The sequence below is a fragment of the Prunus dulcis genome, chromosome 6 (assembly GCF_902201215.1).
Source record: "Prunus dulcis chromosome 6, ALMONDv2, whole genome shotgun sequence".
Taxonomy (NCBI): domain Eukaryota; kingdom Viridiplantae; phylum Streptophyta; class Magnoliopsida; order Rosales; family Rosaceae; genus Prunus; species Prunus dulcis.
Genome location: NC_047655.1, coordinates 23,306,690 through 23,322,855, shown reverse-complemented (window position 1 = coordinate 23,322,855; position 16,166 = coordinate 23,306,690). Strand labels below are relative to the sequence as shown.

The window sequence follows — 16,166 nt, the reverse complement described above, 5'->3', positions numbered from 1 at the left end:
ATTCACATTGAATCACAATGAGTTTACCAAATTTTAAGAAAATGAGAAACACCACTAATTTCATTTTTCTTCTTAACATTGAAACACGTCTCAATCAAATTTCTCATTTTCTATTAATAAAGAAAAATAGAATCAAGCCAATGGGGTCTAGTTCAATAAAAAATGACATTAACTTGTAGACTAGTGGTCTCAGATTTGAACTTCATGATGGTGTGTGTGTGTGACAAACATAATTGCTGTAACAAAGAATGGAAGAGTTAAAAATTGTTTTAATTTAAAAAATAGGTCAGAAATAAATTCTCCCCAACTTAGAGGCAAACAATCGGTTTTTCTTTTCCAAAATGGAGAGAAAATGTATTAAAAGGAGACTGTTTCTATTACACAAGTGGGCACGAGAATGATAATCCGCCATTGATTTGTTTAGATTACTAGTAAGTCTAATGTACGTTTCGTGTGCTCGGCCCAAAATAAAGCAATATTTACAACATTTCCAAAGTTTCAAATCAAAGCTGATTTATGTTGAAGCAAAGATTTCAAAAGCTCACCATCATGACAAAAGCTGCCAGGCTTATCTCCTTGAACTCGGCTTCAACATCAAACTATGATTAAAGGGCGTGTGCTTGGTAAAGCTTACGAGGAGACAAAGGAGAATTGGTGGAGCGCCTCGTGAAGGAGATAGGGTAAAGTGGAGTACGACTGTCTCTTAACATCATTTACAAATCAAATGTTAAAGATGGCCATTTGGCTCCCATTATGATTACTCTTACTGCAACTAATGATCGATCCATGTCTTCTGCAAGAGGATAAATTTTTTCGATATGACCATAACACCACATGTTGCTACCTTAATAGTATAAACTCGTCACAGTCAAACAAATTAATCGTGCGGAAGCTCAAACTGTGCAGAGGATGACTGCTATGATGCAATAGCATATTAGAACAGGGGAAAGAGGGTGGTGGCAAGCCAAGCACATCAATTCTTTGAGGAATTCGACTTCCATAAAAGCTTAGAGAGAAATGCAGAAGATGTTTTCTATATCTGCACAAGTTACAGCTCGACTTGCAATTCTTCGGGTGAATTTAAATAACAAAACCTATCCTCATACAGATGCAATTTTGTCGAAATTAATCATAGGGGCACAGATCCATAAAAAACTACTTCAGCCGGGCCTGTCATGTATATATGGTTGTCCTCCTCTCTCCACTCAATCTGCAATGGCCCTCCTGGTAAATCGACCGTGCAATTCTGTGTCCAATAAGATAAGCATGAAAAAAGATGAGCAACGAGGAAAGAGAGTAAAAGAAACTACAGTAAACATGAGGTTAATCTGGAGCCAGCATTTAACAGCAGAAATCCATCATCCAATAATGAAGCAACAGTCAAAAGTTGGAATCTTGTGACATTAAAGTTAACTTATTTTTTCTGATAGGAGATAATAAAGTAAAACTGAAATTTTAAGATAACTAGAATCATCATTTTTGTATATATGATATGACTTTACTCTTCTTAAAATTGAACGTTAAAACTGATAGAGCAAAATGGCACAATTTCATTTCCGTGAGAAATATTTAGACCAGTTATGTTAACTTTTTTACAATATTCAGCAAATAGCATGCCAATACTTACCCGCTCAGCTCGACCCTCAAGAACTGCTGCAACAACTACAGCACAAGCACCAGTTCCGCAAGCCAGTGTTGCTCCTACAATGAAAAGTAATTAATTTCCCACTAGAAAAGAGGGATTTGATATTAGATCACAATACAAATAAGTTTTTCTTTTGGTTGCAATAGAACTAACCTGCACCACGCTCCCAAACACGCATCTTGAGGTGTGAAGGAGTGAAAACTTGTACAAATTCTGCCAGTCACAATCAAATGAGATTTGTGAATACAGAAACATACTTAAGAATAATGACATATTAAGAATTAAAAGCTCACAAGACAAAACCGAAGGACCAAAGAAGTTTGATTGAAAATAACTATTTAACTCGCACTAAAATATATAGCATGATCTTTATATGATCTTGTAACTGTGTTTCAAGCTGCTAAGTAAGGCACACAACCATATGAGGATAGGGCAGGGCCTAAATTCTTTTTACACTTGAGGCCATATCAGAGCATACATGTGTTGACTAGCTGTTTGACTAGCATGACAACACCAAAAAAAAAAAAACGATTTGTAGCATGATAGCATCTAACAATATACCAAGACTAAACTCTACTTGACTTCAATAACAAAAGCATGCCCACAGAAAAATATATTCTAACCTGTGTTAGTTCGTGCAGGAAACACCACATGGTTTTCGAATTTTGGACCAATTTCGGCCAACTTCAATTCATCGACCTGCAAATTCTGTTCCATTCCAACCAAAAGCAAGAAGTGACGGTCAGCAATGATTGATTTTGCTAGAAGTCCTACTTCAAAAGATCATGCAAGTAAAAAGAGGGGAAGTTGGGGATATTCAAGAAAACTTTCAACCATTTGAAAATGATGTGATATACTAAAGGCCACAGGGCAACTATTAATGAATCATCAGATGAGTATCATTGCTTCTGCTAAATTATTTACGTCCAAACTAGGTCATTCATTTAAGAGAAAAGAGAAGTATCAGAGAGAAGACAATTAAAAGAAAACTCCAACAGACCCCTATTAGTAGTTAATGTGTCCCAAGTTAATCCAGAAAATAGTTACCTGGCCTCCTTTTGTACCAAAAGTTACACAATGAGGATTTCCCATACTAACACATGTTACATTCCAGGTTACTCCATCTACATCAAGATCCGACTTAACGACAGATTGATTCTTGTTTGCAGGTAGTCCTGTAGGTACATCTGTTGCTTTTAGAATTGGTTCCCCCATATCAACTTTAACCTGCAATTCAGAAAGTCAATGTCTGCTAAATTGAAGATGACCATCTACATACTTAAAGCATGACTGAGGCATGCAGAGTAGCAGTGGGCCTTCTTATAATATTTTCAAAGCCACATGCTTTGCCATTATCAAATGTTTGATGTGTTTAAAGTATCTCAACCTGAAATGCTCTACTTAAACTAACACATAAAATAAACAAGAAGGTATTGATACATAGAGTAAACAAGAACGTACCTTCCCATCATCTTGAATTTCTGGAACAATTAGACCAGCACCGGTGTGCACCGTAAAGCTGCAATGGTATACACACAAGGTCATTGTTAGAAAATAGACACACATATTAGTCTGAAACAGATTATATTTCCCTTCTCAAAATGCAAACAGACACTAAAGGAAACAATGCAGTACATTAGCAAGCATTGTTAGATAAAAACAAAACTATAGCATTAGCTCAAATCCATACCGTTGCTTCCCGTGCAAATTCTCAAGCTCCGCAATGAATCTGGCAAAGCATCGGACTCCATTACCACACATCTACACGATAAAATTGAACATCAAACTTTCAGAAATTCGAAAAACATAACTCATATAAACTTGCACACATATAATTAGTAAATGCCACATATCTGCATCATAAATAATCAAATTAGTAAATGCAACATATCTGCATCATAAATAATCAAAGTATCAAGTAAAGTCAATATTTGGGAAAATGTGAGTCACCTCGGGCTCGCTCCCATCAGAATTGTAAATCCTCATGGTATAATCGGTGCCATTGATGCCCGGCAGCGCGAAGATCACTCCGTCAGCGCCAATCCCGAAGTTCCGATCACAGAGCTTCGCTGCTTGCTCTGGAGTGATCTTAGGCTCCGAAGAATCCCTATTATCAACCTATCACTCACAAAATCAAATAATCAATTAAAAACCAAAACTCAAAATAAAGAATCGAGCACACCTAACCCTAACCTTTTCGTTCCTCATCAAATTTCAAAATTTGCAAAATTTTCACACATTTTCATTCAGAGATATAAAATTACCAAAATGAAGTCGTTGCCGAGGCCGTGGTACTTGACGAAGTGAAGGAACCCGGTTTCTCTCCGGTCCAGAAAAGAAGCCGGCGAGGCTTTCTCGACGGCTTCGACGCTCATCGAAGACGAGGCCGCCGAGACGCGAAGACAAGCAGTTCTCAAAACGACACTTCCCCTCACAGAGTTGAGTTTCAGAATTGGAGAAGAAGATCGAAGAGAGGTGAAGGAGGCGAGAGAGCGGCGAGCTGGGGACGTGAGAGGCAGTGAGATGGCGGCGGCTATGGCCATGACTTTGACGCTAATAGTAACAGAGTTTCCTTCGCAGCTGATTTGTTGTTTTACTTCTTGTTTGTCCTAGCTCCAATATGTGCCGTTAGTTATAAATAAGGTGGTAAAATAGACATTTTCTTTGAATTGAATTGAATTTTTTGGGGTCAAGTTTCTTTGAATTTAATTTAAGACAAGCTAATTAGGATTTGATGTTTTCTTTGAACTCACTTACAATTTTTATATATATTTATTTATACAAATGATAGGATATTTAAAAATACTTTTACAACATGTGAATATATGAAAATTATAATTGAAAGAGTCAAAACTTCTTGACGTGTTCGTGAAACTAATCCTTTCATTTATGCACAACTTTACTTGACAATTAGAATTGATTTGAGTGGAAAGAATACATCACATCTTCAAGTTTGACAAAGTTTGCTTTTTGTGAAGTATTACTAAACATTAGGTTATCATTATTCATAAGAATGGACGGACAGTTGATGTAGTCTTAATTGAATAATTTCTCCACGTGCAAAGAAAAATTATATATAAACTTGACTAAACAATACCGTACATGCGAAACGACATTTTCAACATACTTGGGAGCGTTACATAAAAAACCAAGCTCTAACTGCAAGTAGAGTGGGATCATTACACTTTGTTATGATAAAAATTCAGGGCAAGTTAAAGTCAATGAGTTGACCCTAATTGCCTTTTCAAGCAAAAGATCCATTAGTTGCAATTCATGGTCCCTGCCAGTGAAGCCCAGCAACTCAATGCTTTTAAGGTGCTTGAGCTGTGAAGTGTTCGACTTCACACTTGTAAAGTCCATCCAAAGGTGAGGCTCATGCCAGTATTGGTAGAACAATGGGCAGGGGATGGTGCTCAGGTTGCTGTCAATCTGCCACCACAAGCTCAAGGCATTAATTCCCTCAACCAATATATATATATATATATTTTATAAAAGTGATAATTTATTTTAAATAATATATAAGAAGGAGAATTTGAACTTGAGCGAAAGAGTGAGCTCAACTGACGGAAACAATTTAATTAAAAAAAAAAGAACTGATAGTAGAAGTCTAAAAACTTAATTACCTCAACCAACAATTTCTCCAGCAAAGGACATGCATTTAAGAAGCAAGCAAGGGAGTCCCTTTTGTCCTTGTTGATCAAAGAGTCGATCCAAGTTAATGCTTTTAACTTGTTGAATTGGAAATCAAGCCTCCCAAAAATCACTCCTGCTGAACACAGCCACTTCAACAATATAGCAACCAAATTCAGTCTCAGAAGTTGGAAATATATAATGATTTACATGTGTATTATAATTTCATATATACCTCAAGAAGCCAGCCACTTATAGTGAGAGCCTCAACATCCTTGAAAGAGAAAAGGATGGAGAGAATTTCCTCACAGTCAAACTCATTGTTGATTGGTCCATCCTTCAAATTGAGCACCACATCAACCAAGCTTCTTGTGTTTTTTAGGGTGATAATCTGGGGAAGAGCACCATGGAACCAAAATGATTTGAGATTTTGTGCAGAAATTGTAATGGCAGCCATGTTTGAACAGTCTGCCACCACCAAGCTCCTCAGGCTATCTGTTTTCACATCAAGGCTTTCCAGTCCCCTGCATTTCTCAAGCTTCAAACTTTCAAGAACATGGCAATTGGAGAAAACTTCAGACACCAGGGTTTTGGTGAGGTTGGTGACTGATCTGAGGTGGAGAAGCTTCACGCCAGCAAAACTCTCTGTTTGTGTAGGATGATGGCTGTGAAGGCACAAACAAGCACTTGTTGATGTTGGCTCTGATTTGAAATCTCTTGAAACTTTCTTTGTTTCAAAAAATTCTAGATGAAGCTCTCTGTCAACCCCCTTGGTGGCTTTGAGAATCAGTGCTTCATTGCTGTCAACAACATTGAGGCACAGCTTCCATTGCTCAAGACAAGCATAGGACCTCATGCACATTCCCATAACTTGGTTGAATTCTTGACCTGAGCCTTCATGGTTTACTGGGTTTGGATCAAAATTCAAGCTTACTTGAATTGGAGACCAGAGGCTCTTCCAATGAGTTGAAAGGACACTAGCTCTTACTGCCTCTTTCAATGGCAGGAAGGATATAATTCTCTGTTTTAATTCAAATGGTAAGCTGCTGATCTGATCAAGCTTTTCCTCCTCCATTAGTTTCTTATAATTTCCCTGCCAAAACCCAATTGTTAGACCCAAAATACAAATACAAATTCACAAACCAACTTCTAAATCCTAAAACAATTGTTGGGTTAAGCTCAGAAACAAGAAATCATCAGAAGAACATAAAATTAAGGCTTCCATTGCTTCGAAACGTACCGGAGCCAGTGTGGATGTGGAGCTGAGATTGTCAGTTTCCAGCGAGTGCAAGATTATCTGCAATGGAGTTGATTTTGTCCCGGTAATCTGAAATGGACAAGTCGCCTTTGGTGGTGCAAAATAGTTCATTGCGCAGATGAAGGATGTGGTTGTGAGAGGTGGAGGCATAGACGTTCCAGAGATACCCAGGATTGACGGGATGTGGAAGACAACGCCGCGGTAGACAACACAGGCGGAGTGAGTGAGTTGTTTATTCAACTCAATATTGTCCAATCTTGCTGGATCCCAAGAGAGATAAGAAGGATTGACAACATTTTCGGCAGCACCAGAAAGAGACTTGGGAGGACAGAGGAACATAGCCAAAATGATCACTAACTACGAAGAATTGGAGGAATTTGAGCCAACCACAGTGAACAGTTGGAGCGGGTCAATTTGATAGTAATGATGGTGAAAACAGCAAGTGGAGGCTCACGGGATTAGTTGATAGCGGGCGGAGGATTTTGCTCATTGATAGGAAGGGCGGAGCTATCAGAGTTGAGTTGGCCATGGGAAACCTGGGTAAAAAAACATCGTTAAATTATAGGAGCTCTTGATACCATAAAAGTACTTACCAACATATCAACTATTCAAATTCAAATCCACAACAGACTTTATCAATATCAACTTTCTCTTAACTTGGACTTGGTATAAGACATGGCCCTGCAATGCAACAAATGGTGGTTGAAGGTTTCAAGTTGACATCAATCGTGATGGTTCCATTAATATAAGCCCACTTGTTTGATACACGTTGATATTGATATGGACCCCCTATGAGTCTATGACCCTGACCTTTATATAAACATTTCTTTGCCCTTAATGCAGAGCTGATATCGAATCGAACAAATAATTTGTTACAGAGATTTTCTTTGCCCGTGGAGTTGAATTTCATTATTTAAACAAAAGTAAATGATATGAATGAATCAAACATGTCTGCTAGATTATTATATAATTTTGATTTGATTGGACTTGTAATTAATAATTATCAAGATTGTTGTTGTTTATTTTTTGTCAATCTTTTACAAATGGATATTATTTATTAAAAAAAGTTCCAGCAGCTTCTAGGAAAATGGATGAGGAAATTATTGTCAAGGTTCAAAGTTCTGTAGTGGCCATTGCCCAATAAAAATATAATAAACGCTTGCCTAAATTAGAGTGGTCTTATCTTCTGTGATCAGAAAAGATGGATGAGAGGATCAACAATAAGAACTTATTGGAATTGTTATTCCAATTAAAATGAAATAATTTCATGTCTGACGTTTGGTGTTCTTAATACAAGGGGAACTATTAAATTGGACAATATTCTCACGGATTAGAGACTAATCCCACTCTGAACTCTATGGAACATGACTGAACTGAACGATCGATCTTCGCATGTTAGAAATTTGAATGAAATTCAAGACATCTTTTGTTTCACATTGGTAGAATGGAGAAAGGGACCTAATGGAAGTAATTTTGGCATATATTAATTATCAAAAGATGGGCCATACGCTTCACATTCAAATTTAAATTAATTTTCAAGTTTCATATTAATAATTTTTTATTAATTCGAATTAGTTTAAATAATAGTTTTTTAATAAGTCTAACTCTTTTGATAAGGTTTTAGAAGTTTATTTAAGTAAGAAGAGCTCTCATTCATTTTTTTAAATAGAAAATGACAGGACCTGAACCAAATTCCGCTTTGGAATTCGAGTCGAACCCTGTGCGTGTCCGACACTTGGCGAATGTCGGGCACAATTGACCTAATTGCCCTGCTAATTGAAATTTCAACCTTGACTCCTGCCGAAAATTCGGCAGAGTCTCCTCTGTAATTTGCTCAATCCCAAAATTTCCACCTGTCAGAACGAGCAAAATATCCACACAACCAACTGTCAGCACTTCAATATACATGCCAAAAGTTCCAATCTCACTCTAGGGCAATATATCAGAGCAATTATAATAGTTTACAGAGAAGTGAATCTTTTTACAAACCAACACTTTTGTAACAAGGAGGCGCGGAAGGCAAGATGGCCCGATGGTGGATTTCCTGTGCACGCTACAGCCTGGGGGCGCAAAACATTTGAAAATGTGAGTGGACAAAAATAAGGGTTCAAAAAGTATCCTAAGAATATACTAACCCCCATTGAAAAAAATAATTAAGTAAAACTGAATATATACTCTGTATTTGAAGTATACTAAACTCATGGCATTCACAGGCTGAAATCAAGATATTTATATATTTCTATAAATATATATAATCGTATTCAAGATAAAAACTTGCATGAAAGCACTGAAACTAAAACTTGCATAAAAACACTGTACTCAAACTTGCATAAAAGCAATGTACTCAAACCTTGCTTAAAAGCACTGCAATCAATTAAAACTACCACTCGGATGTACCCCTGTAATTCCGTCAATTCCCCTGGCAGGTCTCGGTGACACAAAGTCTATCCGAGCCGTAAACTGGCAGGATTCAGGGGACCATAGTCAGCCTGATCCGCTGGCAGGTCTCGGTGACACACAGTCAACCCAAGCCGCAACTGGCAGGATTCAGGGGACTGTAGTCAGCCTGATCCGCAATCCTGGCAGGTCTCGGTGACACCAAGTCAATCCGAGCAGCAAATCCTGGCAGGTCTCGGGACACCAAGTCAATCCGAGCCGCAAATCCTGGCACCAACGGTCCGGGCGTCCCCAAAACTCGTGAGGCAAATGTCAAGTGCACGGACAAAACTGAGGGTAAACTGGATGTCCGTAGACATCGGCATAACTGAAGGTAATAACCGTAACTGGGTACTCACGGTGGTTAAAAAAAAAATGACATTTCTGAGAAAGTATAACATGTCTGGAAAATCTGCTGAATAACTGAATTTTTATTAAATCAAAAACTCTGCTGCCATAAGAAAATAGAAAGCTTCTAAAAAATCTGATAAATAGCTGACTTTTGTTAAATCGGAAACTATGCTGCTATTTTATCTGATGTAAATCTCAAACTCTGCTTTCTGTAACTCTTTAGCATATCAACTAAGCAGCATATAAATAAGATATTTAACTTCACAAGCATACTAGGAAAAATCATAATTAATAAAACTTATTCAAGATCAAATAATAAAACTCATTATATGAACTCATTTATATAAAATCATTTATGAAAGAAAGTCCACTCACTCCTGGTCCGAGCTAGCTAGACCTCCTGTAGGTCTCTTCTGCGGGTCTGCCTGGTCCCGGATGCCTGGGTAAACCATCAGGAATATTTAATTAATAAAACTGCTCGGTAAAAGATTTTAAGTAAAACCTTGACCCCCGACTTCTAGAAGTACGTGCACTAACTTTAAAGTTATTTTTCTGCCCACTTAGGCATTTCAGATGTTTAAAATCGTCTGGAAAGACTCGAGACTTCATTAAGCGATAAACTTCTATATTGGTCGATACGGAACCCCGTGGGGTCCACGACCTCTAATTACCAATCTGAGAGTTCCTTTAAGTTCCTCACATTTAAGGAACCATGTCCTGCAAATTTGGTCTGAAACTGACGATCGGATTGACCACGATCGTGAAATCATAAAATTTCCAAATCCTAGCCCCAGGGTTCGCGATTTCGGAGTATCCGGGACTCCGATTCACAATCCGTCGAATCCTACACTATTATGAAATTATCTGGAATAACATATCCGAAATTGAGCGCGATCCAACGATTCAGCAGTATTGAACCCGGAAATCGCACAATATGGAAAATCCGTTCGGGGCTCAAACGGTATCCAAATTGAGATCCGCGAAATCCCACTCGCTCGTGACAACCTGAGGATCGCAACAAGACACAGTGCCACTACACTACCCTCACCCACGCGCCGCAGCACGGGCCTGCAGCGATGGGTGTCTAAAGCGATTACGCCTCACCGGAAAAACTTCAAACCACGGCTCCAAACTCCTACCCTAGGTAAAACACCATATTTGGAGCCACTTTTGTTCTTGGACCTACCCCAAAAAGTGGCCAGAAGTGGCCGATCACGGAGGCTGAAAATCGGCCAAATTTTCAAACTCAAAAGTCCAATAGCTACACTACGAATCGATCTATTCCTACCCAACAGGCAGCTAGAACAGCTCGAGAGGTTCAAGATCCATACCTGGTTCGACGAAAATGGTGGCCGGAGGAGGGAGATCGACGGCGTTGAATTTTCGGTGAGTTCCCGTCGATTTTTGGCATTTTTCGGCAAGCACAGGCCGTGCCGCCGGCGGGGAAGGGTCGGGAGGGGAAGGGTAGGTCGTACTGAGATGAGTCCATAGACACGTGGTGGGTTTGAATCGGAGTTGTAACGAGAGAGATATGGTCAAAAGAAACTCAGTGGCACAATCGTAATTATTTTGAAATGGGATTTTTTATAAAATCAGATTTTTTTTCCCTCTATCTCTCTCTCTCTCTCTCTCTCTCTCTCCTCGAATCTCCAGTCACCGGCCGCGGCTGCCGACGGGACCGGTGCCAAAAGGACCGGCTCGGCCTCGGCGTCACGACCCGGCCCTTCCCCGACATCGGCCGCTGCTCCAGCCGCCGAAAAAAAGCAATTTTTGCTCGGTTTTCACTCGAACTTCTCGGGCTCTGAACTCCCTTCTCTGGCCGCCATTTTTGGCGATCAAGGTATGGAAATTCATCCATTCTTCATAATCTAGCTGCCTGTTGGGTAGGATTGGATCGATTCTTAGCATAGGTAATTCGATTTACGAATTGAAATTCGGCCGATTTTTGGATCGCGATTTCGGCCACCTCCAGTCAGTTTTTGGGGTAGGTCCAAGAACAAAAGTGACTCCAAATATGGTGTTATACCTAGGGTAGGAGTTGGGAGCCGTGGTTTTGAGATTTTCCGGCGATGCGTAATCGCTTTAGGCACCCAGCGCTGCCGAAGCGTGGGCGAGGGTAGTGAAGTTGCACTGTGTCTCGATGAGATCCTTAGGTTGTCACGAGTGCGTAGGATTTCGCGGATCTCAATTCAGACGTCATTTGACTATCGACCGGATACCGCCTATTGCGCGTTATCCGGGTTCGATAGGTTGGGACCGTTGGATGTCTTGAATTTGATAATCTAGGTATTTCTAGGATCATGTAGGAATTCACGGATCGTGAATCGGAGCCCCGGATGTTCCTATTTAATAGTTTAAAGTTTATGTTTTATAATACCCGTCAGATCGTGCAATCGTGAGCGACCCGACAGTCCGATCTGGACCAAACTTGCAGGACGAGTGTCCTATACCTTGTAGAACCCATAGGAACCTTCGGATCGGAATTTGGAGGTCATGGGCCCTGTGGGCCCGTTTGACCAGGTTGGGGTAGTTTGACCTTTGGTTGACCGTGAGTCTTCCAGAGTAGTCTTACCTTCCCGGGAGAATTTAAGTGACTGTAGAGACAGGTCTTGGGTGTTAGATGAATCATGTTGATTATGTGGGATTAGGATATTAATTTATTGTTTTAAATTGGGGGATTATCGGGTGCTAGACTATTGTTGAGGTTTACACAATATTAGAATTAATATATATATATATATATATGTTTGTAAAGGTATAAAAAGAGTCTAGAATGTCAGTTTGAAGTGCTATACGCACTACCTTAGACACCTCCCCGGATTTTGGTTACACTACAAGTACCACCCTGTGAAAGTTATGTCGCACGTGGCGTAGGTTATTCGGCGTGTCGACAGACCCCATACGTGGCGTTGGTTGTACCGGCGTATGGGGAGATATGCGATATGATGTTGAGGTCTCGCATGGCGTAGGTTATCCGGCGTTGAGACAGACCCCATACGTGGCGTTGGTTGTACCGGCGTATATGGAGATATGTGATATTATGGTGAGGTCGCACGTGGCATAGGTTATTCGGCTTGTTGACAGACCCCATACGTGGCGTTGGTTGTACCGGCGTATGAGGAGATATTATTTTATGATGTTGAGGTCTTGTGTGGCGTAGGTTATCCGGCGCTGAGACAGACCCCATACGTGGCGTTGGTTGTACCGGCGTATGGGGAGATATGTGATATTATGGTGAGATCGCATGTGGCGTAGGTTATCCGGCGTGTTGACAGACCTCATACGTGGCTTTGGTTGTACCGGCGTATAGAGAGATATTGTTATATGATGTTGAGGTCTCGCGTGGTATAGGTTATCCCACGTTGAGACAGACCTCATACATGGCTTTGGTTGTACCGGCGTATGAGGAGATATGTGATATTATGATGAGGTTGCACGTGGCGTAGGTCATCCGGTGTGTTGACAAACCTTATACGTGGCGTTGGTAGTACCGGCGTATAGGGAGATAATGTGAAATACAGAGAAATGAATAAATGTATTGCCTATGTGTGGAATTTGGTTTAAGGAAAGAACTACGTGTGGCTTGATCCCTCAGTAAGGGTACGTAGGCAGCCTAAGGTTACTAGGTGCAGCCGCAGACTAAATGTTAGTCATATGTTTTATTGAGGTTGGTTCGGACCTTGTCGTTGGTCCTGAGATTATGGGGAAAAGGAGATGTGATTGTGTTAGGAGGTTAAAACCTCGTATATTGGGATTGGAAAAGTTAAATGATGCATGTTGAAATTTAGTAGTCATAATTCGTATTGGAATTTATTGTGTGCCTTGTTTAAGGCATGAATTGATTTGATAGCATGTTTGGTAGTTGGTTGAGAATTATTGGACGGCCGAAGGCCATTTATGTGAATTGCATGAAATTATATTGTGCATGCTGTCAGTTGTGGATATAAAAATGTGTTTTATGCAGGTTGAAAATTTGGGAAATGTTCAATTTACAGGGGAGACTCTACTGAAATTTTGGTAGAAAGTCTCGTACCCTTATTCCTTTTTGGGAAAAAAAGAGTATAGTTTTAGAAGTGGGCCGACATCGGGGTGATGTCGGAAATTTCCATAAGATTCGTCTCGGGTTTCGGGAAATTCAGGGCGGATCCTGTCATCTTCCTTTCCCTTTTTGCCCCTTCTCCCTTCGGATGATGTTTACGGGCGCCACTGTTTGGTTCGTAAAGACGCGGCGTTAAATTTGAACTAGCCTGGTTGAGCTGGTTGGGGGGCAATGATGGGATAAGCTGCTTGGATGTTTGGGATTCGTTTGGGGCAGCACGTTGTGAATCTCACCATTCTTTTGTTCTTCATCTCATCGATTTGTTTGTTGGCTGAGAGATTTTTCATGATTTCTAGAGCATTGGTATGAGAGATTTTCCATCTTTGTTGGCTGCGAGTTCTTGCATCGTTATTTTCAGGTTTGCATCCCATCAACTTTTTAACAAATTAATGACTTGTTGGTGGGTTGCTGAACAAACTGTTGAATCCTGTAATTCCCTGCTCAAATTGGTTCCTCGAACGAGTGAGTGATAGGTTTAGAAGAACAATGGTTGTTGGCATATAAGAGTTTATTTTCTCTTGCTGAGCAAACTGTTTTATTCTTGTTTTAGAAACACTTTCTTTCATCCCCAACCAAAAAAAAAAAAAAATCAATTCATCAACTGTTGTTGGGGTTACTATAAATTGTGTAATGATCTATTGTTGTTAATTATTATTATTTTTATTATTTTTTGTTTTTATGTTTATATGTTTTTTTTACTACTTTTGTGTAATATATATATATATATATATATATATATATATATATTCATTTGGTGATTTCATGTTAGAGATGTTAAAACTGTGTTAATAGATATTTGATGTGGTATGTTGCCAATATATGAATATGAGATAGAGAGAAAGAGAGACCAACCTGATGACGTTGATGACTGTTGGAGAGAGAAAAATGAAGGAGAATATTATCTGTATAAATTTTTTTTTTTTTCACTAAAATTATGATTTGGATATGTGGTTGGATTAATTTTTGATTGAATTGATGAACTGAGTATGTGTTATATTAAAGAAATTGATTTTAGTTAGAAATCTTGATTTCCATTTAAAAAGGTTTGTTCTAGAAAATATAAAATCCAAATACTATGAAGTGTGCACAGGAGAAGATCCTCTTTTTTCTTTTCCAAAATATAAATAGTCTATTGTATTAATCTGATGTTTCATACCCCCAACTTATCTTTTATAGTTAATCTTCCCTTGTTTTGCAGGCTTGGGTCATTGGGTATCATCGTTGAAGTTGTTTTAACTTCACTGAAGATTTAAATGCAAGTTTGCACTCTTTAATTTAATACAAGAACATAACTTTATTTCAATTTACAATTGCTGCGATTTATTGTTATTCAAAGGTGAAAACAGAAGCAATCTACTTATTCAAGCTGTGTTCAGCGGCGGACCCAGGAATTTTTCAGTGGAGGTGCAATTTTTACTAATACAGAGAGAGCTAAATAAACCCAAAAAAAAAAATTTATTTAAAAAAAAAAAAAACAAAATTGGAGTTTGCTCAAGAAAAAAAAAAAGCATTCAACTTACTTTGGATTGGCGTTCTCAAGAAGGAAAAAAAAAAACGCTGGATTCTTGTGATGTACACGCACTTTGATGAAATTGGGTGATGCTAAATTGGTCTTTTACAGAGAGAATTCCCAATCATACTTAATTAAGAAATTCCCAAAATCCAATTGAATATAGAGAACTCACACAATTAAAACCCAATTAACTGAGGAAAAAAAACCATTTGAAAAGCCCACGTTTAAAGCATCAGTTTTCTTGTTTTTACTTTTTTTTAAATTTTTTTTTAAAACCCTGGTCCAAAACGACTTCGTTTTGGCCAGGTTTTTTTTATTTAAAAAAAGCAGTGCGTTTTACAACAGCCTGGTCCAAAACGACGTCGTTTTGGCCAGGTTTCGTTAAAAAAAAAAAAACATGTGAGCGTAGCCGCACAGCAGCAGCTCCCAGTCTCACTTGGGCATTTCATCGAACATCTTATGTGCGTCGCTGGTCAGAAGCAGAGGTGCAATTCCAGCTCCTCTAATGGTGATTTCCGGCTACCAGAGGTGCAGGTGCACCTCCTTGCACCTGCACAGGTCTGCCACTGGCTGTGTTTGATGATAAAGTATAGCTTCTTGAATCAGGCTCTAAGCTATTTGATCAAAAATTGGTTGAACATGAGAGAAAAAATATTGCAACCCAAATACTTCCGCTCACTCAACCACTTTTCTCAAAACAAGCTCCGTCTACATCTCTCACTGTCTCACCCAGCCCTTCTCCTGCAGAGCCCATTTCAGATTCGAAAAAGAGGTATAGACTCGCAGTTAAGAGAGCTCTTTTCATCTCTCTCATAGGAAAAAAAACTGAAAAGGTTAGGATTTATATAACAATTAACTCATTCGTATCGATATTTTCGCATTATCTAACATTCGCTAATACTTTTTTTTTTCTTCTATTTTGCATGTGTTTAAGTGATGTTGCAACTAAAAAGAAATATGAAGAAACTCTTGCAGTGAAGACTGTAGAAGAAAATATGTCAAATTCTGACAATTTACCAATTATCAGTTTGAAGAAAAAAATTGCCCAAAACAGTTCCAAAACCACCTATGCTACCCCGAAAATAGAGTTTGTACTCTTTCCTTTACAATTCATTCATCTCACTGAAATTCACATTACATGCATAGTATTTCATTGTTCATAGCTCCTTTCCCAACTCAATTTCTCTATATTAAGTGGTAGTTGATTGTGTTGAATGTGGGGAAAGTTTCTTTT

General features: G+C 38.9%; 2 protein-coding genes across 2 annotated transcripts; both read right to left on the bottom strand.

The window, feature by feature from the left end:
- Window positions 1-819: 819 nt before the first annotated feature.
- LOC117632491 (diaminopimelate epimerase, chloroplastic) lies at window positions 820-4,253 on the bottom strand. The gene is made up of 9 exons (XM_034365983.1): window positions 3,910-4,253; window positions 3,596-3,763; window positions 3,336-3,406; window positions 3,107-3,164; window positions 2,693-2,872; window positions 2,269-2,353; window positions 1,799-1,858; window positions 1,628-1,701; window positions 820-1,246 (listed from the first exon to the last, which is right to left on the bottom strand). The coding sequence occupies exons 1-9, from the start codon at window positions 4,186-4,188 to the stop codon at window positions 1,130-1,132; spliced, it is 1,092 nt and encodes a 363-aa protein (XP_034221874.1). The 5' UTR covers window positions 4,189-4,253; the 3' UTR covers window positions 820-1,129.
- A 449-nt stretch (window positions 4,254-4,702) lies between these two features.
- LOC117631945 (F-box protein At2g39490) lies at window positions 4,703-7,059 on the bottom strand. Its single transcript, XM_034365289.1, has 4 exons — window positions 6,516-7,059; window positions 5,511-6,368; window positions 5,269-5,427; window positions 4,703-5,074 (listed from the first exon to the last, which is right to left on the bottom strand). The coding sequence occupies exons 1-4, from the start codon at window positions 6,870-6,872 to the stop codon at window positions 4,835-4,837; spliced, it is 1,614 nt and encodes a 537-aa protein (XP_034221180.1). The 5' UTR covers window positions 6,873-7,059; the 3' UTR covers window positions 4,703-4,834.
- Between the last annotated feature and the right edge of the window lie 9,107 nt (window positions 7,060-16,166).

Bases quoted from the DNA above. Each gene is read 5' to 3' on its own strand.
- LOC117632491 (XM_034365983.1), bottom strand. From the start codon at position 4,188: ATGGCCATAGCCGCCGCCATCTCACTGCCTCTCACGTCCCCAGCTCGC. The intron at 2,873-3,106 runs GTACGTTCTTGT...TCTGAATTGCAG, and splicing joins AAATTCAAGATGATGGGAAG to GTTAAAGTTGATATGGGGGA. The intron at 1,859-2,268 runs GTTAGAATATAT...TGTGACTGGCAG, and splicing joins TCCTGCACGAACTAACACAG to AATTTGTACAAGTTTTCACT.
- LOC117631945 (XM_034365289.1), bottom strand. From the start codon at position 6,872: ATGTTCCTCTGTCCTCCCAAGTCTCTTTCTGGTGCTGCCGAAAATGTT. The intron at 6,369-6,515 runs GTACGTTTCGAA...GGGTTTTGGCAG, and splicing joins CCACATCCACACTGGCTCCG to GGAAATTATAAGAAACTAAT. The intron at 5,075-5,268 runs GTAATTAAGTTT...TTGTGGTGGCAG, and splicing joins TGGAGAAATTGTTGGTTGAG to ATTGACAGCAACCTGAGCAC.